The sequence below is a fragment of the Furipterus horrens genome, unplaced genomic scaffold (genome assembly GCF_987537825.1).
Source record: "Furipterus horrens unplaced genomic scaffold, mFurHor1.1.pri manual_scaffold_2, whole genome shotgun sequence".
In the NCBI taxonomy this organism is placed as follows: domain Eukaryota; kingdom Metazoa; phylum Chordata; class Mammalia; order Chiroptera; family Furipteridae; genus Furipterus; species Furipterus horrens.
Window position 1 is genome coordinate 6,405,737 of NW_028327172.1, and position 24,125 is coordinate 6,429,861.

General features: G+C 59.8%; 2 protein-coding genes across 6 annotated transcripts in view; one reads left to right on the forward strand and one right to left on the reverse strand.

Moving 5' to 3' along the window:
• MACROD1 (mono-ADP ribosylhydrolase 1) overlaps positions 1-12,261 on the forward strand; it is a 135,541-nt gene extending 123,280 nt beyond the window's left edge. The window contains exons 5-11 of one of the 5 annotated variants that reach the window (XM_090259641.1): positions 10,480-10,596; positions 11,039-11,160; positions 11,275-11,305; positions 11,421-11,494; positions 11,790-11,871; positions 11,944-11,997; positions 12,134-12,261. In XM_090259641.1, the coding sequence (XP_090115767.1) occupies positions 10,480-10,596; positions 11,039-11,160; positions 11,275-11,305; positions 11,421-11,494; positions 11,790-11,871; positions 11,944-11,997; positions 12,134-12,171 (518 nt within the window). In that variant the 3' untranslated portion in view covers positions 12,172-12,261. The remainder of the gene's footprint in view (positions 1-10,479; positions 10,597-11,038; positions 11,161-11,274; positions 11,306-11,420; positions 11,495-11,789; positions 11,872-11,943; positions 11,998-12,133) is intronic. The other 4 variants (XM_090259633.1, XM_090259617.1, XM_090259624.1 and 1 more) reach the window with 4 other exon arrangements.
• Positions 12,262-12,344: 83 nt separating this feature from the next.
• OTUB1 (OTU deubiquitinase, ubiquitin aldehyde binding 1) lies at positions 12,345-19,423 on the reverse strand. The gene is made up of 7 exons (XM_090259653.1): positions 19,337-19,423; positions 17,709-17,770; positions 17,369-17,467; positions 14,126-14,244; positions 13,899-13,983; positions 13,590-13,784; positions 12,345-13,434 (listed from the first exon to the last, which is right to left on the reverse strand). Exons 1-7 carry the CDS (start codon positions 19,392-19,394, stop codon positions 13,237-13,239), a joined length of 816 nt encoding a protein of 271 aa, XP_090115779.1. The 5' UTR covers positions 19,395-19,423; the 3' UTR covers positions 12,345-13,236.
• Between the last annotated feature and the right edge of the window lie 4,702 nt (positions 19,424-24,125).

The window sequence follows — 24,125 nt, forward strand, 5'->3', positions numbered from 1 at the left end:
AAAGTCTGTCCTTTTGGAGGAGTCCGAGGCCCTGTTGATTGGACACCTGCCATGCTCCGCCCACAGCCACTCCTCTCCTTCCTCTGCTCATTCATCGCCCAGTGGTTGAGCACCTACTATGTGCCAGGCCTTGAACCTGGTGCCAGGACAGATCCACTGGGCACCAGAGGGGTCTGGTCCCTGCCCTCCCAGAGCTCACAGCCCAAATGAGAGCACCCCCCATTACACAGAATGGTCTGTATGTGTGTGGGGGGGTGCTCACAGGTACGGTGGGACTCGGCGAGGAGCATCTGTCCAGGCTTGGCATCAGGGGGCACCTGGAAGGAGGCGGTGCCCCCACTGGCACCGGCGAGGTGGGTGGTAGAGAGCTGATGGAGAGTGGTAGGAAGGGTCTCCTGGGAAGGGTGAGGGAGCGCATGGGAGCTCGAAGAAGCTCGGAAGGTGGGCGAGGTCAGAGCCTAGCCAGGTGGCAGGGAGGCGGGAGGCGATGCAGGAGCCTGAGGCCACCTGAGCAGCTGGATTTTTAGCCATTCAGTGTCTGAAGACACGGCTCACAAAAAGGTGTGGGTCTTCTAGCCCTAGAGCAGGCCACACCACTCCTCTGCTCAACACTACCACGGGCAAGGCCCACGGGTCCCCAGCCACCCCTCAGACCCCCACCACCCTGCCCGTCCCTTCCCACGCTGTGCCTGCCACACTGGCCTTCCTTCCTAGAACAACAGGCCTGGTCTACTTCTGCCTCAGGGCCTTTGCTCTGGCTGTCCCTGCTGCCCGGAATGCTCTTCCTCACATAGTCGTGTGGCTGCTCCCTTCACTTCTTACAAGACTTTTCTTCCATGCCACCTTCCTGCTGAGGCCCACCCTGACCCACAATTGAAATTGCAGCTGCTGGCCCTGCCCACCCTGCCTCCCTGGGCCGCTCACACTCCTCTCGTTTTTATTTTCCTTAGAGTACCTCTCTCCTGACCGGCCATATCACTTACTTGTTTATTTTGTTCATTGTTTGCTGTCTGTCTCCCCTGGAAACAAAAGCTCCAAGGCACAGCTGTATGTCCTGCGCCTGGAACGGGGTCTGGCCCATAGAGCAGGTGCTCAATAAATAGTAGTCGAATGAATAAATGAACTACAGGTGAAGGCAGGGATGGTCTTACATGTTAAGAGAAGAACTTGTTGGGGAGGGCAGTTGGGAGCCACTGAGGTTTTAGGCAGGCTCATAGATGGCCTGGTGACCTCACTCTGGGAGGTCAAAGGGTACCTGCTCTGGCCAGACTAAGGGGGGAGACCCCGTGGGGGTGCTTCTAATTCCCCTTCCTGCATCATGGAGGATGAGGAGAGGCTAGAGCAGGCCCCAAGTACAGCCTGACTGACGCAGAGATGGATGGGGTGAGCCGGGACCCGGGAGGAAGTGGGCCCAGAGTCTAGCCTTTTAGCGCCTGCTGAGATTTATGGAGCCGCCGCAAGTACTCGCTGGGGCTGTCACTCTGCTAATGTGATTGGAACAAGGAAAGGTGGTAGGGAGGGGCTGGGGCAAGGTTGGCACTGGGGGGGGTCCTGACACCCGTCTGGGGCTGGGAGGGTGAAGGCCCCAGATGCCCAAGATCTCTGCCCTCAGGTGCCCCCTGTGACCTGCACCCGCCTTAACTCACCAGCCTTCCAGGGTGGGGGACACAGGCAGGATAGCCTGGGACTGGGGGACCCGGGTCTCCAAGTCTTCCCATGGGGTGCCCTGAAGTTCCACCCTTTTCTCCTAAGTCCACCATGAGGGGTTCAGGCCTCTACCCACCCCTCACTCTCCTGTCACCACCCGCTTACTTGCCCTCCCCCCCCCGCCCCCCCAGCCATCCATCCAGGCATTGAACAAGCGCTAGTCCCATTGGCCCGGCTCTGGCCATGGGGGAAACTGCCCTGCCAGCCCAACCCACTCTGCGGGGCTCCCCTCCCCTGCCCTGAGCCTTTTCCGCAGCGCTGACCCCCGTTCACGGATGGCGTTTTGTGCTTGTTCTCATTGCCTGTCCCCCACTAGAACGTATGCTCCCCAGGAGCACGGTGCGTGGGCATTTTGTGGGGCGGTTGCACGCTCCAGGCCCTGGGTCCTGCCCGAGGAGCTGGGGCACAGGTCTAACTGCCCCGGGGAGCCCTGCCAGGACTTGGGGGGGAGGGACAGCAGGAAAAACCAGCAGGGCCTGGGGCAGCTGTCCGTTCAGAAGGAGGCCTTCAAACCGGGGACTGGGGCCTGGACTACAGGGCGTTTTTTTTTTTGTTGGTTTTTTTTTTATTGATTTGAGAAAGAGAGAAAGAGAAAGAGACATCAATCTGTTGTTCCACTTACTCATGCATCCATTAGTTGCTTCTTATATGTGCCCTGACTGAGGATCGAACCCACAACCTTGGCGTATCAGAACGACGCTCTAACCAACTGAGCCACCCAGCCAGGGCCTGGCCTGCAGGACTTTGGTGCATTGAGCCCAGTTTTTGCTGCTAGGGTATGAGTGGGAAAGGCCTGCGGCCTCTGGGGAGCAGAAAAGCAAGCCGGTTGGGTGCCCCAAACCTCAATGAAAGCCCCCAGGGGCTGCTGGGGCCAGAAGGATTTGCCCCATAGGGTCCAGGGCTCCTGGCCTTGCCTCACTCTGGGTCTGAGCCCCCACCAGGCCCCGGGACCAAGCTAAGTAGTTCTGGCAATGCTGAGTCTTGGGGAAGCCCCCGACTCCCCATTCCTTCCCAGGGCACTTTCTGAGTGTGTGTGTGGTGGGGAGTACCTGGGTCCAACAGTGGGATTCAGGACTTGGTTCTGCCCATTTTGGGAGAAGGCTTCCCAGCAGAGGGGGCATTTGACTTGGGCCCTAACGCTGAATTGGAGCTCAACAGGTAAGGAGGGGTGGAGAGGCCGACCAGGTAGAGTCCCCAGTGTCTGCAGTAGAGAGACTGCCCTTGGGCCTGGAGACTGCCAGGCCCACTCCTGCTCTTCCACCTCCTGCCTGGAGAGCCTTTTACTGGCTCGATAAAAAAAAAAAAAAAAGAATTTAAACACTCTCTTATTGTATGGTAAGAAGGGAGGCGGGCCTTAAATCAGGATGGAAATCGACAGGGCCCTGACGTGTGTCTCTCCTGTTTATTAGGACTGAAATGTTTACCCGGCGATAAGGAGCCGGCTTTCTCGTGGAGATTTGTGCGCGCTTTTTCAATTACCCCTCGTCTTTCTCTGCCACTTTTGCACTAAAGGGATAATAAATGTATCGGAGCGTTTCAATTATTCATCTAAATCATGACTGCGCCTGCCATGGCCAAGCTTTAGTGACAGATTAATTCAGGGACGCCTTCCTCTGCTTGCGTGGCCGCCATCTCTGCTCCCGGCTGGCCAGCGCCCCGGAGGGCCGGCCAGAAGGCCGGCGGGGCTCGGTCAGGCGGGTCACTGACAGGTGCAGCCGGGCAGAGCAGGGTGGGGCCCCACCCCCTCGCACGCTCACGCTCACCGCCAGGGGTACCTTCCTCCTTCTGGAGGTCAGCAGTCCCACCCAGAGCTGCAGGAGCCGGCGCACACCTGCCCTCCGGCCCACTGGGCTCTGCACAGCCCCTGCTCCCCGCGCCCACGCGGCAGGTTCGCACATGTGTGCCTGCACCCCAGTGTCCTAGGCACGTCACACATCACAGCTCTCTCCTGGCCCGGGGCCTTTGCACATGCTGCTGCTGGGCCTGAGGGCTCCTCGGCCTCCCCCGACAGCCTTTCTGCTTAATCATCTCCATGTCAGGCCGCCTCTGAGACCACCCCTCACCCCTGCTCCGAGGGCCTGCCACATTCTGGCACTGTTCTCGGCGCTGGGACGTGGCAGGCCCTGCCCCTCTTGGGCCGGCATTTGGTCACCCTGACGAGTCAGACTTCGTTTGTGTGGCTAAGTACCAACCGCTCGCCGTCAGACCACTCCCCTCTGGGGCACGCACAGGCGCCTGTCTGTCCCACGCCTGGCTAGGAGTAGGTGCTCCGTGCAGAACCCCATGTAGACCAGCTATGCAGATCCCCCAGCCCAGGTACCTGTGTGCACATGTGCACACATCCCTGCCCCCACCACGGTGGTTCCTTGCCAGGGGCAGAATCTGCCACCCTGGGCACAACCTCTCTCTTCTTCACACAGGAACCCATGGCCCTGGGGGGCAGGTAGTACCCTCTTTCCCCCTCTCACTCCCTCTCTATGCTCCGTCTCTGTCTCTCTCTCTCCAGCTCACTCACTGGGGTCTGTCTCTTGCTGTCTCCCTCCCTGACTTCCTTTCCCTCTATTTCTCTTTCATGCGGTCTCTCTGGCACGCGCCCTCTCCCCATTTCTCCTCCTCTCTTGCTCTCCTTTCTCTCTCTCTCTCCTGCTCCCCTGTGTTCATAGACAGTCAGGCCCAGGAGGATTAGCGAGGCCTCTTAAGTATTCTGCCCAGTTCGCTAGCCGTCCCAGCGTCCCTGCCCAGCACTATCTCCCATTGCCCTGTGCCGCCAATCCGCAGCGCCTCCCGGGCCTGCTGCTCTGGTTAGCCGGGCCCGGCACAGCAGGTAGACCATGTGTCCTTCGAGTCCTTGAGGTCAGGCTGTGTGCAGCCAGCCCTCCTCTGGGCTCGGCTGGGCTCAGAGAAAGCAGGTGGCCCCCCAGGCCAACCAGCAGCCCACACACGCCCTGAGCACTGCTATGTGCCATGCTTGGGCCGGTGAGTGTGCGGGGACCCAGTGTGGCCAGCACCCTCTGACCTGGAGTTGTCTGGGGTGGGGCTGTGCTGCAGGGAAGGGAGCCCCAGCCTTGCTCTGAGCTGAGGATTTTATTTCATGGACCTCTGGGAGCAGCAGGGGAAGGTTATGAGCAGGCGAGTGACAACACCTTCCCCAAGTAAAGGCCGCGGGCCTGCCTGCCACCCCTGCGTGGATGGCGGGGCCTTGCTGAGCCTCTCCCTGTAGAACCTCGCATACTCCCGCCTCGATGCTGTGGGATGTGCCATCAGCTTCCCCATTTTACAGATGAGGATGCTGAGGCACCGAGTCCCTTGAGGTAAACTTCACTCCCCACCCCCACTCCTCAGGTGGCCCTCCCTGGTAGGAGGACTGAGAGGACTCTATCCCCCAGGGGCTCTAGCATAGGCTGGCGGGGCTGTGCCCTGCCCCCAGCAGGCGAGATGCCACGGGGATTTTTAATAACGGGAGTGATTTTTGCATGATGAATTAGGCGCGGCTGTTGTGTACATAATGAAGCCCTAATGTTTTCAAATCCCCATTTAAGGAGCTGATCTCACCCCGTAATGAATTTCAGATCACATCATGGCACTGTCGTCCATCCATCTTCTCCCTGGGGCGCCCATCCGCTTGGCACCGTGAGGGTGGGGCCTGGAGAGGGTGGGCTCTTCACCGCCCCCCCCCCACGGGCCAATGGGCCAAGCCCAAACCTAGTACAGAGCTGGAGGCGGGCACGTGTTTGTTGAATGAATGAGCGACCAGGAGGGCATGGGCAGAATCACAAAATTGGTTCTGGCACGGGCATCATGTGGGGTTGTGGCCCCAAGGCTCAGTCAGGGCCTGGGAGGAAAACAGAGACACAGCGTGCAGGGTGGGCCAGGAGGAGCGGGGCCTGGGTGGGTCCCTTACTCAGGCTTGATGGCTGGGCCTGATGCCCTCTCAGGGACTCAGTTTCCACATCTGCCCAGTGGGGCCTGGTCCCTTTCAGCACTGGTATCAAGGTGTCTGGAGAGGCAAGACCCCCAGCCACCAAGGTGTCTGGATGGAGCGTGATCCCTCGGGTCCAGACCCAGGTGCCTTCCTGGGCCTGAGAGGCACAGCCCGCCCCCAGCCCCCTGGGGCCTCAAGCTCACCCCCAGGGCTTTCTTGGGGACATCCAGCCCCCAGCCGTTCATCCTGTCCCTCCGGTGAAGGAGGCCTCAGAGGATGAGGGGCACAGCAGTCTTCTGTTTAGAGTCTGTGGCTGGGCCTCGGTGTCCCCATCTGTAAAACGGGGTGACAGTGTGATAAAGACCAAGGCACTTAGGTGCAGTCTGCCCCTGAGCACACATGGCCGCCCTGGAGGGAGGTGTGGTCGCTGACCTTGCACAAATAAGAAACTGAGTGAGGAGAGCAAAGAGATGCAGCAGAGGGGCGGGGGGTGGGGGTCCTCACGGCGTGTCCTAGACGGCGCTTCCGACTCTGAGCTCCTGGCTCTTGCTCTCCTCTAACAGTGAGATCTTGGACAAGTTGCTAAATCACTCTGGCCTCCAGTCTCTCGCCCCTCCCCCCGAGAGGCCACAGCTCAGCACATCTCAGTCCTCCCCACAGCTCTCTGGGGCTCAGAGAGGTGAAGTGACTTGCCCAAAGCCACCAGCAAGCTTTGGGGCAGCACGTCTGGGAAGAGAAACCCAAGAAGGGGTGTGCAGAGGCCAGACCCACCACACAGTGGCGGGCGACCGGGGAGTGGGGGGTATGGAGGGCTGCTCAGGGTCTCCTGCCCTCTGGCGGTCACAGCTGCCCCCTCACCCCCAGGCCACAGGCCTCCCCAAGTTCCTGTAAATAATTAATTAGCCTCTGCTTGCTTGTTTGTTTAGCGTGAGGAATGCTCCCCCACTGAGTCGCATTTATTGCTGAATAAATTTAAATATCTAATCTCCCCTTCATGAATATTACAGCACCCTAAATAGCGGCCAACATATCCTAAACGCTTTGGCAAATGGCCCCCGGAGGAGCCCGCCTGCCTCTGTCTCTGCTGGCCGAGGCCCTGCCCTCTCTCGGTGCCCTTCCCGCCCAGCCCGGGGAGGAAGGCGCTGGGTGTGAGCTGAAGCCCTGCAGGCTGCGTGTGCGGCGAGGAGGCCCTGCTGTCGGCAGGAGGGCTGGGGGGCTCCCAAGCAGGGCACTGGGCTTATCTGGAGGGAGTGCCTGGGACCAGGCGGAGGAGGATCAGGGCTGAGGCAGAGAGGGCAGACGGGGTCCCCAAACAGCAGCAGCCTCTGAGGAGCTCAGGAAGCAGGCAGAAGAGATGGAGGCGGGGGCGGGGTGGGGCGGGGCAGGGGGACAGGGACAGAGGGTCTTCAATGCAGCCTGGCAGAGTGGATGCAGCTGGACAGTCAAGCAAGATGAGGCCACAGACCTCTGAGCGACGAGAGGTCCCCGAAGCAGTCTCCCTGTTGGGAGGGGGAAGTGTTGACGTGAGGAGGGGGACAGGAGCCAGGCTGCGGGGCTGGCAGTGAGGAGGGACGCTGACACAGCAGGTACAGACGTCGTCTTCCAGAGAAGGTGAGGAGAGCAAGCAGGAGCCAGACAGGCAGGGTTGCAGGGGAGGGTGGGAAGGGGAGACTGACCCTTTCAGTGCCCTAGAGGAAGTGGAGTGTACAGCTGTGTGACCTTGGACAAGTGTCTCACCTTCTCTGTGCCTTAATTTCTTCTCTCTAAAGCAGGAGGGATAACTGCATGTCCTAGGGCGGCTGTGAGGATAGAACAAGAGCATGGAGGGAAATTGCTCAGCACCTGGCAGGTGCTCAGTGGCAGAGGAGTCAGGGTGGGCCCAGGGCAGGCTTCCGGAGGGCAAAGCATCCAGCTTTGACTTGCTGGGAAGAATCAGTTTCCCCAGGAGAGATGCCAGTTTTCTGTTGGGTGGGGTGGGGTGGAAGTTAATTTGGAGGTTTGAGGTTTGTTTGGATGTGGCTGAGGGACCCAGGGAGGGGACTGAGGGGTCAACTGGTATGAACTGAGGATATCCTCTCCCACCAGGCGGGCCCAGGGCCCAGAGCTTTTTCCAGAAGCCCCAGGGTCAGGTGCGGAGGGGAGGGAACTCTTTCTTGGATGGAGCCCCAGGTAGCCTCCTCCTCGCGGACTCCAGGGCTCAGCTTAGCCTAACACAAGCCCAGGACAGGTCCTGGCATCAGAGCTGGTGCGGGGAAACGGGCAGAGCTGCCCTTTGGGCCTCTGGCTAAGACAGCAGAGGTTCCCTCTGGTACTCAGACTGGGAGAGCAACAGAGCTGGCGTGTGGACAGGGTGGTGGCAGCAGGGGCCAGTCTGCGCTCTGGCCCGGGGTGGTACCAGGGCCCATCCCTCATCTCAGCTTTGAGGGATCTGCTCCCCTGGGTGCCTGCATAGCAGGCACAGGGCCTGACCCTGTTCTACAGGCTGCTGAGGAGGCCCCCGCCCCAGCCTCTGCTACCTCCAATTCCCCCCTCCTCCTCTCTCCTCCTGCCCCCAGGTCAACCCCAAAGGCCTGGCTGCAGGCCTGTCCACTTCTGCGGCAACACTAAATCACTGAAACACAGATCTCGGGGAGCTCCACACGCCACCCCCAGCAGCAGGCTGAGATTACCTGCAGGGCTGACAGCACAGGGAGATGGCAAGCAGCTGGGTGCCAAGCGGCTGACACCATTGGGCGGGGCTGGGATGTTCCCGGGAGAGCTGTCTCAGACACATCCCTGTGCTCACCCCCATGCGCTCTGAACACCCTGAGCACACCTTGCCTGGACAGGGGCCCCGACACACTCTCCACTATACACACACCGAGCACCTACCCAGACTGTCACTGTCCTGGTAAAATAACAGCCACCACGCGCACCGTCTCCACTCATGTCAGGCACTGGCTTTAGCACCTACAGCAGCGTTGTTCCTCTTTTCATCTCATGGTACATAAACTAATTACTAAAATTCTACGGCACACCAGAAAATATAATTAATTTTTGCTGTTCTGACAAAAAAGATACGTGTAATTTTAATTCATTCATACTAGATGGCTATTGTTGTGTTTGTGGGCTTTTTTTTTTTTTTTTTAGTTTGACAATCTAAGGGAAAAGAGGTCAGTGCCCCTGACTAGTCATGTATTCATGTTTTCAAAATTCTGGCGGCACACCGGTTGGAAATCACTGCCTTGCAGGCATTGACTTACCTAATCCTTTCAATAGCCCTATGAGGGGGCTGTCTACTATTATCCCATTTTACAGATGCGGCCACTGAGATCCAGAGAGGATGTACCTGCCTAGGTCACACATCTGTCACTGGCACAGCTGGGATTTGAGCCCAGCTCCGTAGCTTCTGCTGTGGCACAGTGCTGGGTGGTCACCTGGCAGGCCCACCCAGGAAGACACGCTGCCCACTCCAGGCTGTACAGTCTTCGCAGCGCCTGGATGCTCTCCTCCCCTTATCCCGGCACAGGATGGGGTCGGGGGACCCAGTCCCAGGGTCCATCCAGGGTTCCCGCAACTCCTCTACCCCATCTGACCGCACCTGGGGGATGCTCTGGGAAATCTCCTGGTACCAGCTCAGAGTGAAGTCGTAAAATTAGGTTTAATTGGGACCCACATGGCACAAAAGAAAACAGAAGAGGGGGCTGGTCCAGTTGCTGCCCCTGGACCTGTGCCAAGATGTTGGGGCGGGGCTGTGATGGAGGAGGAACAGCCCCGACAAGTGCATCTGTAAAATGGAGAGACAGTGGTCCTTTCCCGCCGCCCAGCATTGGGAGCGCCCAGCAGCTGGTGCCCAGGGAGCTCTGGGCACAGACCTGGGAGTGATGGGAGCTGGGGAGCGGCCAGAGGAGGGTCGTGTTCTCCTGGCCAGGATGCCGCCTCCACCCGTGAGGAGCCGTCCCTGTCTGGATTTTCCAGATGAGGCAGTGGACACGGAGAGGGAACAGGTCTTGCCAGCGTGCCCCACTGGCAGAGGTGGCGAGGGGTGAGCCTGGACTTGACCCTGGACTTGACCCTGCCTGCCTGAGGCCGCGCCCCTCCTCCCCCACAGGGGCCTCGCAAGCCCTGGCACCAGGGAGAGGTGGCGCTGAACGAGCGGCTGCTCTGCGCCTCCGCCACGCCCCAGTTGTTTACCTGGGCCAGGGTCCCCAGAGTCTCTGGCTAGGCCCCAATTAAGCCGGATATGCTAACGAGGCGGTCCATTAATGAGCAGGGTGCGCCCCCGAGGGGCTGGAAGAGCAGGCTCAAGGCCGGACCCGGTCTGCCACTTGCAACCAGGCGGCCTCAGCTTCCTCTTCTGTGAAGTGGATCCTAGAGCCTGCGCGCCCGGGGAGTCTCCCCTGGGGAGTCCGGCCCTGGGGCCGGCTGCGCGGTGCCTGTTGCCGCACCCCGGCCGAGCCCGGAGGAAGAACCCACCCCTGGCCGGGCGCGGGTGGCGTTTCCTGCAGTTGGACCCTAACCTCTCAGAGCGGTCCACCGTTGGGGAGGCCCCTGCTCGCCCCGGGCCCTCGTGGGCGCCGGGAAAGAGCAGGGCGGGCTGGGCGCGCCCCCTGCCGGCCGCACGGCTCGCTTTCTGCCTGGGTCAGCGGCGGCCCCTCTGTGCGCCTCGGTTTCCCGGGTTGGGACACACCGCGGGGGGGAGGAGGTGCTGGGAGCGGCCGCAGGCCGCGGGAGAAAGGCGCGGTACCAGGTGAGCCACAGCACAGTCGAGGGGACTGGGGCCATCCTATCGCGGGCCTCAGCCGTCTCCTCTGTACCGCGGGCGCGGGCAGGGCGTGGGCAGCCCACGGCTCACTGTCCCTCCCCTGCAGTGGACGGCTGCATTCACCGCGCCGCCGGGCCCCTGCTCACCGAGGAGTGCCGGACCCTGCAGAACTGCGAGACCGGCAAGGCCAAGATCACCGGCGGCTACCGGCTGCCCGCCAAGTGTGAGTCCAGATACCCCAGCCTTGTGGGGCACCTACAGGGAGCCTTGTGTCATTGGTGCGGCCCCACGGGTTTGCTGGAGGCCTCCTCAGGTGGCACTTGTTAGCCGTAAGTGCCAGCACCTGGCCCCTCCCGCACACCCCAGCAAGCAGGTGCGTGGAGGCTGGAGTGAGATAAGGACCTGGGGGGGCGGGGGTGGAGGAAGAGCCGAGGGGTGGGGCCTTCTCGCGCCCAGTGGCACCGACGTCTCAGCCCGGCGCACGCAGCAGTGTGGATGTGAGCTCCAGAGCACACCTGTGTGTCCTCCCCTGGGGAGTCATGGAACTGGGGGTGGCGGGAGAGAGCCCGCTTCCTGTCCCATCCAGGGCCCAGGCTGGCAGGAGGAGAACCAAGGACCTCAAGGAGAGACCCCGCTTGCCAGCCTGACCTGGTCGCCTCCTGCAGATGTCATCCACACGGTGGGGCCCATCGCCCACGGAGAGCCCACCGCGAGCCAGGCTGACGAGCTCCGCAGCTGCTACCTGAGCAGCCTGGACCTGGTGCTGGAGCACCGGCTCCGCTCCGCGGTGAGGGCGCTGGGGGCGGGCGGCCTTGGGCAGGTGGAGGCGGCCCCACTGGAGGAGGTGGGCGGGGGCGATGTGGTGACGCTGTGCTCTGTCCCTCTCCCCTCCCCCTGCCAGGCGTTCCCCTGCATCTCCACCGGAGTGTTTGGTGAGTGGAGTCACGGAGGAGGGAGGGCGGGGTGGGCAGTGGGCCGGCCCAGGCACGTGGAGGGGAGTGGCTGCTCAGCCGGCCGAGCCCGGACTTACTCTCCCTGGGTCCCCAGGCTACCCCAGTGAGGCGGCGGCGGAGGTAGTGCTGGCCGCGCTGCGCCAGTGGCTGGAGCAGCACAAGGACAAGGTGAGGTCTGGGCCCAGCTGAGGGGGCCGGAAGGGGTAGGGCGGTGGGCGAGTCCCAGTCCTTGTCCAGGCAAAGGTGCAGAGCACCTGGCCCAAGGGTCTCTGGCGGTCGCAGTCCTTCCTGCACCCCGCCCCCCACCTTCCCTCCTGCACACACCAAGAACCTTGTCTTGTGTAGGGTGTAGCCTAGCTTGAGGAGTGTCCCAAAGGCAAGGCAGGCGACCCTTCAGGGCCCAGGACTGGGGTGGGGGGCAGTGATAAGACCCGGGAGCCAGGCTGAACAGACCCTGGTGCAGGTGGAGCGGCTGATCATCTGTGTGTTTCTGGAGAAGGATGAGAAGACCTACCTGCAACGGCTCCCCCACTACTTCCCAGTAGGTAGGTACCTGTGGCCCTGCCCACCTCCCACTGGCCCTTGCCCCGCCCCACCCACTCCGGGCCGGTTCTCAGTGTCCTCTGCCTTCCAGCCTGATGGCACCCCACTGCACACCCTGACCAGGACTGGTAAGCAGGGCCTGGCCCGCTGTGTGGCTGCCCACTAACCTCCCACCCACTAACCTCCCACTCACCACCACGTGGGGAGGCGGCCTGGGAGGCCCACAGCCCACCACTCCCCCCAATCTCTCCGCTCTGCCTGCAGACTCGCCCGGGCCTGCTGGACCTCGCTCCCAGCTCTAACGGGTCGCTGAAGCCTGCACCTGGGCCCCCATCCTTCCCCTCAGCCCCCTGCCTCTCAGGAGTCTCCTAATAAAGAGCTCCCTTGCTGCAGCGCCTACTGTCCGAGCCCTGGCTTGGGTGCTCTGGTTCAAAGGGGCTGCTGAGCACTCTCGGTGAGCAGACAATGGCAGAGGTGGGCAGCAGCACTTCACATTTATTGAGGGCCTGCCCCCAAGGAGCTCACAGCCTGGGGGCTGAGCCCCCACATGTCTCGGGTGAGTAGGAAAGGAGGTGAAGGCGAAAAGGCAGGCAATGCAGACACTGGCCCAAGCAAAGGGGATGCAAAGCAGGCACAGGCACGGGCCTGGGGTGGACAGGGAACAGCAGCCTGGCAAGTCCTGCTTAGACCTGGGGACCCAAGCAAGCAGAGGCTTGAAGGCTGCCCCTCCCCCACCAGGGTGGGGTCACCTGGGACGCACTGGAGGTGCCCCAGCCCCTCCACTTACTGAGTCAGGCCCCACCATCACATCAGCCCTCTCCACCCAGTACTCCTTGACCATGCAGACCCCTGATGGAAAGCAGGCACCTGGGGTCCGAGGCCCTGGCCAAACAGCAGGATGGAGGTGGGTATGGGCCTATGAGGGAGCAGCTTGAAGCCCTGATGGTCCCAGGTCCCTTGGCAAGTCTCCAAGGAACTTCCAAATTTCCATAGAAGCCCCTGGGGCCAGCTGGAAGGAGGCACGCACAAAGGAAGCAGGGTCCTAATAACCAGGAGGGGTGCCCCAAGAGGCCTAGCCCCTCAAAACTGCTGCTGGCAGGGAGGTTTGAGGGTGGGTAGGTAGAAGGCTAAGAGGAGCCCACCTAGGGGGAAGGGGACAGCCAGACAGAGCAGCCAGGCAGGCGGCAGCAGAGCAGGGACACGCACACACGGCTCACCACCAGCATCCCCTTTAATAAAACCCAGAAGGTTGTGACAGGGAAGGGGAGGAGTGAAATATGACCATTTACAACCACACAAAAACCTCTGTACATGTCTAGCGCCTGGCAGAGGGGAGGGCAGCAGGGCAGCGGCGGGCAGGGCCAGCCCTATTTGTAGAGGATGTCGTAGTGTCCGGGCCTGTAGAGAAGGTAGACCTTGGGCTCCGAGCCCTCTGGGAAGATGTGCGGGTTGGTGGTGCCGCCCTCGCCGCGGTCCATGTACTCCACCTGGATGGAGACGCTGAGGGCCTGGGCCAGAGCGATGATGTGGATGTGGTCACTCTCCTTGCACATGGGCTCCACCTCCTGCGGCACAGAGGCAGCTCAGGGCCCGGCTCTCAGCACAGCCTCCCCGTGCCCCCGACTGGCCCCCGGCCGCTCCCCCAGGCCCTGGTGATGCCCACCCTGACAGGAGAGGGAAAGGGGGGCCCTGGATCTGGCAGGTGGGGCAGGGGCGGCACCTGCTGGCAGAACTCCTTGACGGTCCGCCCGCCCTCGATGAAGTGCTCGAAGAACTTGCTCTCCCGCTGCAGGTAGCCAGAGGTGAGCAGCCGCAGGTAGACCACCAGGTAGTCCGAGATGCTCTGGTCGTTGAAGGAGGCCAGCAGGTCAGCTACTGAGGTCCGCTTCTCCACCTGCTCGATCAGGTCCATGAACTGCCACCGGCGGGGAGAGGGGGCAAGATGAGGCAGGGGGTGGGCAGACCCCAGCACGGTCAGGCCACCCACCCTCCACTCTGGACAAGTAGGCAACAAGGCAGCGGGGCTCACTGTGTTGTGGAAATCCTCTATTGTGAACTCGGTGAAGCCCTGGGACACCAGGTCTTCTTTGCTCTTGGCAGACACAGCCTTGAACCTGGAGGTACGAGGGAAAGCGAGGCCAGCAGGGTAGGGGCCCAGTCTATTATCTGGCCTCTGGTGGAACTGGGTCTCCTAGTCATCAAGGGGGAGGAGGGAGCCCCACGAGCCTTCATGGAACTGCCGCCCACCCTCCTCACCTCTGCAATTCCTTGCCGTCATCCAGCAGCGCCTCCAAGTGGGAGAACCCGAAGGCTCGATAGAAGCAGTTCCCATCGGGCCTGGTCTTGCGGATGTAGGAGTACTTTTTGTGGAGGTCCTGCAGAGGCAGCCCCGCCCCGCCCCGCCCGTCAGCACCAGGCCAGAACCGACAGCACAGCAATGGCTACCTGCCACCCTTGGCTCCCGACCTGCTGCCCAGAGCTCCCCAAGCCTCAGGAAACCGTGACTTATGAGCACACTGGTTCCGTGAGCCCCCGGCCACACCCCGCTCTATCCGCAATACCTAACACACTGCCTGGGCCTGCAGAGCTGTCCGCTCACCAAAAGGGCAAGGCAATCAGTCCCTGACCAGTGAGTACAGCTTGTCCAGTGAATAGTCTTTCAAACCACGAAAGACCAGGGCAAACTGGTTAGGGTGGGGGTGCGCACAGCTCCCAGGCCAGGACGGGAAACAACTCTACCCTGCCGGCTCTCAGGTACCACCTCTGATCTCTTCCCGTTTCCTCCCCAAACTCCATGGACTTTCTTCTGTCTGCTGAACCTGCCCACACAAGTGAGCTAGTGCTGCCCGACATACAGGCCTCGTTCTCTGGTGCAGGCACCCGTGCCTGCTCCCAACAGCTACTTCACAACTTCTCCGTTCTCCTTAAGGCCCGCCCCAAGACACCTCCACATTTAACTTCCCGTGGCTTAAGGGACCCCACCCTCTCCTTGTCCTCATAACTTACTGCCACGCCTCCTCATCCCTCTAACCTATGAAGGTCAGGGCCACCTCCAAACCACATACACCCCTCAAGACACTGTGTCACCTGCCAAAAGATGGTCATGACACATCTCCATCCACAGTGACCGTCAGTGAATGGCACAGCCCTGCTCAGGTCTGGGACAGTTTCCACTTATCAACTCTCTCCTGATGTCACCAGTTTTGGGGATTAAATAACCCAAATTGTAACTCTTTGCCCCCCCCATCTCAGCCCTGAACTCCAATTTCAACTCCCACGTCCGACGCCTCATCTCCACCTCCTCTGAACTGGCCAGCCTGGCCCGCCAGGCCCTGACCGCCCCGCACATGGGCCCCTCTGGCCTTCCCCTCCAGTCTACTGCGACTCCACCTTTCAGCCTAAAACCTCACGGCCATTACCAGCTTCTCCCTCACACCACATCCAATGCCGTGAAGAGCCTGTGGCTCTGTCCTTAATGCACTGGAGCCAGGCACCCCTCACTACTTAACTCTCCTGCCCCGGCGCCCTGGCCGCAGCCGTCACTCCTGCCTCCTGATGGCTTTATTGCAAAGCTTCCACCTCAGGCCTTCCTGCCTCCGCCTGCACTCAGCCTACGCTCACTTCAGCCACCTGAGCAACCCCAAAACCTGATGATGTCCCTCATCTTCCAAGTCCCTTCTCTGGCTACAGCCCCCCCATCTCCCCACTCTGCTCAGGCCGCACTGGCCTCCACACCGCCCCTCAAATCACCTGCAGTCCCCTGCCCAGGCGGCCACCACCTGCTCTGTCACTTCAATCGCTCAAACACCCCCTTCTCAGCGAGCCCTGCACCGAGGACCCTCCGCTCCCTATCTCGCGGCCCCGCCTCACTCTTCTCCACAGCCCTCACTGCCTCCTGGCAGACATGTCAGTTACCCCTCGCTTACTGTCCATCTTTCCGCTAGGCGTCACGGGGGCAGGAGTTTGTCAGTGAAGCCATCACTCTATCTAATGTTTCCAGAACAGTGCCTGGCCCACAGCAGGTGCCCGTAAATGTTAAATCAGCAGCTCACAATGCGTACAAAAAGCCCAAATCACTGCAGCTCCCAGAAGTTACTAGAATCCTCCTGAGCACTTACTCCACGCCAGGCCCTGAGCTGAGGGCAGGTGTCCATTATCCTAATCTTGAGAGGGGCCCACAGGCGCTGCCATCTAGGCTGAGGCGCCTCCCCGGGAGCAAGGTGGGTTCAGGCAAAACACAAAGTGAGGGTGTCGGTCTCCTGCACACACAGCATGTAAACACGCGAACATTCGCTGAATGACTCGATGGGGAAGAACCTGTGACGTTACCAGGGTGACTGAGGTGGGACAGGCCTGCCTTGGTGGTAGGGCCCCGCCCCACTAACCAACCACTAAGCTCAGCACCACCGTTGCCTCCGGCAAGCCCACCGTCACCCTGGGAGGCAGCGGCCTGTTACCCAAGACCACACAGCTGGAAGCAGTGACGTCCTGACACACGCCCAGGTGTGTCGGCCTGAGCCAGCGCCCTCAGCTCCCCACAAGCCTCGGGTAACCCGGACACCCAGGCACGGGGTCAGAGCAGACCACAGGTCACACACAGCTGGCCTGCAGCTGTGCTGTTGGCGCCACACAACACTTTAAATTTGAACTAGCTGCCAACCATTAGGAGTCTAGAGATTTCGTATCAGAATAATTTCTGGCTTCTCTTGGAAAATCAGATCTGGCCACAATGGAATGACAGGCATGGTCACTCCCATGTGCCCCAGGTGCTTCCACTCCCTGCTGGCTGATCCAGAGCTGTGGTGTCGACTTTCACCACTTGACCTGGCCGCTTTCAATCACCCGGGTTACCTGCCCAGCCCCTGACATGGGTAGCCCTGAGGCCCCTCCTCTCAGACGAAAGGTTCTAAGCATCTCCGGCCCTTAGGAGGAGGGGGAGCAGTAACATTTACTGAAGCCCCAGGCTGTGCCTATGGATCCTGTTTACACATACGCACTGCCACACCTCCTCTCAGCTCACAGGTGAGTGAGTGGTTAAACGTACCTGTTTGTAAATGAAGCACCAGGGCGGGGCACAAAGGCTGCGGGCTCTGTTTCCCCACTGCTGCCTGCGGGCTGTGGGACAGACCGGGCCCACGCCTCCGCCTCGAGAAGGCCCTGGCCCACTTGGCCCCAGTGTGAGCACGGGGACCCTCAGCCTCCCTGCACCCCGCCCCACGGGCAGCATCTCTCTCAGCCTCACAGCCGCCCTCAACCACCACGGGCTCGTGCTTCTGTCACCCCGATTTCATAGATAAGGACCCCACAGCTCAGAGACATGAAAGATCTGATATGATCTTTCGATTCCAGAGTCTGCACACTTAAGAAGCGGCAACCAGAAGGCTCCCCCAACACCCTACCCTCTCAGAGGCCAGGCCCAGAAAGGAGCAGATCTGAAGCAGGGCGGCTCCTGCTCCTGCCCCCAGGGCGCGCTTCCTGCCCCCTCAGCTAGGCTCCCACCTTGATCTTCTGTTGATAGATGTTGTCGTCCTCGGCGTATTCCTTGTACAGGACCGAGAGCTCCAGCCGCTCCGAGACCAGAGGGTTCTGCACAGCAATCTGGAGAGGGCAGGAAATCCATCATGCTCTGCAGGTGGCTAGGGTGACCGACACCTAACAGTCAGGGCACCTAAACCAAGGGTGCTGGGCCACTCACCCAGTGGCACAGCGACACCCCCAATAAAGGTATCTGGTATCTAACAGTTTGGACAGGAGAGGGCTTCCAAAGTAGAGAACAACAATAGGCCTCAGGCCCAGCCTATGCACCCCCATAACAGGGCGGCCGGCCACAGCCCCTCACCTCTTGCTGAATTCGGTCCTGCTGAGCCATGATGGCTTCATCATAGGCAAGGCAGTTAACACCTGGAAGGAGGAAGAGGGCCCAGGGTTACAGCGGGCCTGGGCCAGCCCCACCGCTGGCGGCTGGACCAAGAACAAAAGCAGCCAGGCTTGGAATCTAAAAGCATGCATCTTACGTCTTGCTCCACCCAACCATGTGACCTCGGCAAAGCCCTCCCCTCTCAGGCCTCAGTTTTCTCATCTTTGAAGTGCAGGGGCAGAGGTGATCATCCCGCGGAGGGTTCCTCCGGCTCTAACACCTGCTTCCCCGGGCGCCTAGCATCACTGCCCAGCGGCCTGGGGGTGCTCTGGGGCCATGCGGGGTCTCCTGGGGAAAGTAAGAGGAAGAGGAGGCGCGGAGTCGGGGCTCGAGGAGAGCTTCCTGTGAGCCTGCACCTGACTCTCACCACACCCTTCCTCCTTAGGCTGCCCTGTGCGTTCTTACTGGTGCCCATTTTACAGATAAAACAAATGTAGGCAGGTGAGGCGATCTGCCCAAGGTCACAACGAGTACAGACTCGTCAAACCCAGGTTTAATTCCAAAACCTTAGCGCCTCGCCACGCAATACCTCTCCCCTGCCGCCTCACCGCCAAGGGCCCTCCTGAGCTTTAAAAGGAGCTTATACCGCCCCTCCCTGCCCTCACAGACACATCGTGAGAAGATGGCACCTGAGGGGCACACGGGTTAGTGCTCATCGCGGAGGTGGGCAGGTCTACCCTGTGGGGCGCACGCAGGCAGCCACTGGGGGAGCCAGGGGCCACGAATTCTGGTCCCGGCGCCTGTCCTGAACAAGTCCCTTCTGGGGGCCTCGGTCTCCCAGAGTCCAGTCCCTCAAGTGTGCGGCCGGAATGGGCGCGTGTGTTAAACGACTTCTGAACCTGAGTATCTCAGATCCTCGGCGGGGCCGCGACCCTTCCCCGCCACTGCCCTGCAACGGGGCTGTCCCTCCCACCCAAGGGGCCTACTCGGTCCCCGGGGCCTAACTCGTGGGTGGGAAGAGGGAGGGGCACCATGTTGAAAAGGCCTGCCCTTCAGAGGCCGAAGAAAACAATGCCCAGGCAGGCGGAGAGGGGCTGCCAGGCCAGGCGCCGGGCCCCGCCGGCAACGCGGGCCGCGGAACGCAGGGGCGCACGCCCGCGGCCGCCCAGTCCTTTGTGCTCCGCGGCCCACTGTAACACGACGCCCTCCCGGGCGCGGCCGCGGGCTGCTCTGGGGAAGGCGGGCGGCGGCGGGAGCCCCGACACAGGCCTCGGCCTCACTGCAAGGACCGGGACGGCCGGGCTGGGGACCCGGGAGCCCGGCGCCAAGGGGGGCTGAGGGAGGGGGCAGGACGGCCAGGGCTCCGCCCCGGGCGTCCGCGAGGGAGAAGGGCCGCGGGGCCCGGGCCCGTTCTGCCAGCCCGGCCGGGGGTCGCGGCCGTGGCTCCTTCCATTGTGAGGGTGAGAGAGGCAGCGGCAGCGGTGGAGGAAGGGACCTTCCGCGCGCTTCGTCCCCGGCCGCTGGCCGCCCAGCCCCCAACCTCCTGGGGCACCAGCGTCCCGGCATCGCCCCTGCTAGCCCGGGCCGCGCGGCCCACCCCGAGTCAGTACCTTCGGAGTCGCTACCCAGCGGCTCCTGCTTCTGCTGCTGAGGTTCCTCCGCCGCCATCTTTAAACAGCGCCGCACTGCTGACCGCTTCCGGGTTACTAGTCGCCCTCTTCCCGGAAGACAGCCCCTCCTCTTGGCCCCTCCTTGGCAACGCCTCTAGCAACGGGAACCCCGCGGGCCTTGTAGGCCGAGGGGCTGAAGTCCTGGCGGCCACCACCGCCCAGTGCTGGGACAGCTGCCCCGACCACACTCCGCCCGCGCACCTGCTTGGCTCCATCTTCCCTGGTTCTCCGAGCCCCTGGGGCTGAAACGAGCCTCCTGGAGCAAGTTCAGTTCTCCTTTCTCTGCAGTTTGAAACGCGCATTGTATTATGGAGATAAGTAAGAAGGTGTAATTAAAATCACCAAGGCAACATGCCTGCGGTGGGCTCCGGGACTCCTGGCAGGTGATTGCAGTGAGGAGCGCTTGGCAGGGGAGTCAGGGAATCCTGCTAACATCAGAGCGCCGGACACCACCCCCTCTCACAAGCCTTTGGTGTCCCGCTTCTGGTAGGGAGAACAGGTCCCTTCGGGTCAAGGCCAAAGTCTCAGAACCTAACTCTGGACCCTGTGCACTTCTGGTTATGAGAAAAGCAAGGTCTTCTTACAAGGAGGGAGTTGGTAAAATTAAAAATAAAAATAAACATAGATTAGTGGCTGCCAAGGGTTAAGGAGGAAGTGGGACCAGCGGAAAGTGGGTGTGATCGTAAAAAGGAAACAGAAGGGATCTTTGTGGAGATGAAAACATTCTGCATCTTATCTGTATATGAATATCTTGGTATATGCTGTACTATAATTTTGCAAGATGTTACTAATGAGGGAACCTGCATAAAAAGTACTGGGGATCTTGCTGTATAACCTGTTAAAGTTGCCTGTGATTTACCTAAAAATAAAATGGTTACAAAGTGGCAAGGCCTTGAATGCTGAAGATAGTGTTAGTCTGGGGCTCTGGGTCCTGACTTTTCCCTATTGAGGGCCTTTTCCAGGAGAATGAAGTGGTCTTTTAGCACTTGAGGAGGCTGCACCCGAGTCCCAATCAGATCCCTCAGTTTGACAGCACAGGAGTGAAATGTGACTGAATGTGTTCATGAGCTTTGTCCAGTCCTGGAGCAGGTGCACTGGTGCCTGCGCTCACCACGTAGCCCACGGTGACCTTCCCACAGCAACACTACAAACGTCAAATCTGTGTCCCAGAAACATTGCAAAGTACTATTTATTGGGTCATTGAGCCTTGGGGTTTCTTCCAAACTCAAGAAAGCAAAGGATCCACGCAATTTGAACCCTATGCCTACCAAACTTCATCCCTTTTCTGGATTTTAACAATGAAATCTGTAACTGCTATTCAGCTCTTCAGCCAGTAGAATAGAATTGGTATTCTGTGAAGAACTAATAAGACAGTTGATGACATAAACATATCTATTGGGCTTTTCAAAAATCTTGAGAATGGCTATAAGACAACTCCAACCTCCCTACCCCCTTACTTCGACTAGGGAGTCCGCGGCCGGGGAGGGAGTGCAGGGGGAGCTGAGGTTGGGACCAGCGGCCAGGACAGGGAACACAGCTGCTCTGGAGCCGGAAGGCATCCCCGTTCTGGCCTGCAGCCAGGCTGCCAACACCACGGAAATGCCTTCCCCGGAGCCTGGGGCTTGAAGAACAAACCAACACCCTCATGTACAAAAGGCCTGTAAATGAGGGTCTTCTCCAACCTGCTGCCCAGGCTTCCCCCTCCTCAGGCAAAATAGCCAGAGGGAAGCTCTCTGGCTCTTAATCCAGCCCCCGGTGCTCAACTTTTGCCCAGTCTTTTCCATGTTGATTAACTTGTGGTTAATAATTTCTTTCCCTCTTTCAATGGCATTACTTTTAGCATTTAGGTTTTGCTTCTCTATCACAAAGCATCTGAAGCCCGAAGGCACTGGCAGAAGCCACCAGCATAGCCTAGGCTTTTCTCTGCCTCCCTGTGCTGCCCGAGACAGTCCAGCGCTGCTGCCCATGGCTGACAGTCTAAGGAAACAGGCAGCACTGGCAGTGGGGTTCAGACTGCTGTTGGATACAGTGGCAAAGGTGACAGGCGGCAGCCCAGAGCTTTATTTTCCATAGTACTGACACGGCACAGATGCGTCCTCACAGCCCCGCCAGCTTGCCACGTGTCCGGACCCCACATCCATGTCTGCAGGGTTCTGTCAGGTGGAGGGAGAGGAGACCCCACACCAGGACCCAGGTCTGTGAACCCGCGGCCTCAGAGGACTGTTTTACAGAATGACAGAGGCCCAGCAGGGGCCACTTGCCTTCCAGGCCCACCCAACCTCTTCCACCTCTCAGTGGAGAGGGCCAGGCAACAGGGATGTGGCGTGGGCCCCGGACAGCCACAACCCTCACAGGGAGGCGGGGGCCAGGGAGGAGCCTCAAAGGTGAGCCAAAGATGAGGGCTCAGAAATGCTTTACGAGGCCGGCTTAGGAGGCGGCTGCTGCCTGGATGGGAAGAGTGGGAGCAAGCCTGGCCCCAAGTGAACCCCTGGAACTGCCACTGCAGGACCCCAAAAGGGTCCACAGACAGCTGGGTCCAAAACCGGAGAGGCCAGACTGGTGACGCATGGCAGGGGCTGTCCTTGAGGCTGCCAGCTGAAAAGACACCTGTGTGCAGGGTACAGACCACCTAAGGCAGAGCGGAGGAGGGAGAGACCTCGGCACCCAGACTCCCACCGCCAACACTCTTCCTTGGGGCACTGTCCTCCTATAAATGCCTCACATTCCAAAATATCTTAAGTCTGGCCCTGGCTGGTGTGGCTCAGTGGTAGGTTGGGTATCGTCCTGCAAAGCGAAGGGTCGCTGGTTTGATTCCTGATCAGGGCACAAGCCTGGGTTGCTGGCCCGATCCCCTAATTGGGGGCGTGCAAGAGGCAACCGATCAGTTTCTCTTCACACTCTCTTTCTCCCTCCCTTCCTTTCTTTGAAAATAAATAAAATCTTTAAAAAAAAATTTACATCTGTTGAGGATCCAGTCCGCTGGTGCCAGTCTCTTCCGGGAGAGCCTCCAGGCAGCAGGAGAGATGAGTTACTGCCCTTATTGCTGCCATAAACGAATCACCACAAACCTCGTGGTTTAGAACAACGCAAATGGTAACTTTACAATTCTGGAGGTCAGAGGTCTGGTACGGTTACACAGGGCAAAAATAACGTACCTGCTGGCTGTGTTCCTTTCCGGAGGCTCTAAAGGAGAATCTTCTTAGTACTCATGCATGTTGGTGGCAGAATTCAGTTGCTTGCAGCTGTAGGACTGAGGTTCCCCACATTCTTTCTGGCTGTAAACTGAGGGCTGTTCCCAGTTTCTAAAGGCTCCTGATCCACTTTCTCCATCTTCAAAGCCAGCACAGGCGGGCAGAGTCCTCAGGTGGCATCTCTGAGATGACGGTCAGCCGCCTTCCTCGTCCGTCGTCCACCGTAAGGACTCATGTCATTACAGCAGGCTCGCCGGATAATCTTCCATTTCAACATGCTTCACTTTAATCACATCTTCCAAGTCCCCTTTGCCATGTAAGGTAACTAACTACTCAGACTCCAGGAATCAGGGCATGGATATCTCTGGGAGGGCATTATTCTCCTGGTGACACCCCCTTAATTTAAAATGATGATGAAAACTGAGGCTCAAGAGAAGCTAACTGACTTGCCCAAAGTCAGAAAGCAAATGGCCAAACCAGGCCTCACATCAGGCCTCTGCCTCCCAGTCCACTGCTCCTGACGTCTGAGTGTTAGCCGGGACGCAGTCTCCCCTCACCTAGCGTGCGCATCATGGCAGACACCCAGTCCCCAAGACTCGGGGCCGGACAGATGCCCTCACACAGAAAATGCTCTTTAGGAGAACAAGGAGCCTTATTTTCTCTACAGGGAATGACCCAAGTGCCCCTGATTGGTTAGGGATGAGAGAGGGACACTCACGGAAAGGTGACCAGATTTGAGGCCTAGATGTCACACTAAGGACCAAAGGGAAAATGGGGTTCAAACATGACAGGTCACTTGCACCCTAAACTCTCTCATCCACCCCCAAGTATGTGACCCTGCCCAGGTCCACACATGCAGCTTCCTCCTGGGACAAGGGGTATCAATGTCCCTTTGGGTTCCAGAGAAACAAAAAATGGGGGACACCAAATCAAAACCCTTGGCAGGACAGTGGATTACTACAGAAACTTAAGACAGCTCTTCTCTCCTGGCGTCACATTCTCGCTACATGGCAGCTACATGGCAGCTACATGGCAGCCACATGGCCTGAGCACAGCAACCTGAGCCAACCAAGGACCAAGCAGCTTGGAGCTCTCTGCTCGAGATGTGTCAAAAGCAAAGTCAGAGTGAGGTAGGGGACGGGGGTGACCCAGTTGAGAAATGATAGCCATGAGGCCCCTCTCCCCAAAGACAAGGGAGCTGTTGAGGTACCTGCAGGTGACAAGTGGATGTCCACCCCCGACCCCCACACCCCTGCCTGGCTTAGGTAGGCCCTTCAGACCCTACCTGGGCTCTCCCCCTCCCCTAGCCAACATGTCAACCGGTGAATACCTCCCAGCATTCTAGGCCCTGGCCCTGCAGGCCCCGACACAAAGGCTGACTTGTCTAGAAGGAATCAAGCCTTCTGGGAGGCAGGCAACCAACTCCCCACAGAGAGAGGCCGGGAAGGGTTAGACAAAGGGGAGAGGGCAGCGTCCACCTTGAGCTCCTGTTAACGTGACTCAGGAAACACGAGCCCTGCAGAAGAGGTTTTGGGGAG

Bases quoted from the DNA above. Each gene is read 5' to 3' on its own strand.
- OTUB1 (XM_090259653.1), bottom strand. From the start codon at position 19,394: ATGGCGGCGGAGGAACCTCAGCAGCAGAAGCAGGAGCCGCTGGGTAGC. The intron at 17,468-17,708 runs GTGAGGGGCTGT...TGCCCTCTCCAG, and splicing joins AGGACCGAATTCAGCAAGAG to ATTGCTGTGCAGAACCCTCT. The intron at 13,785-13,898 runs GTGAGCCCCGCT...CGCCGGTGGCAG, and splicing joins TAGAGGATTTCCACAACACA to TTCATGGACCTGATCGAGCA.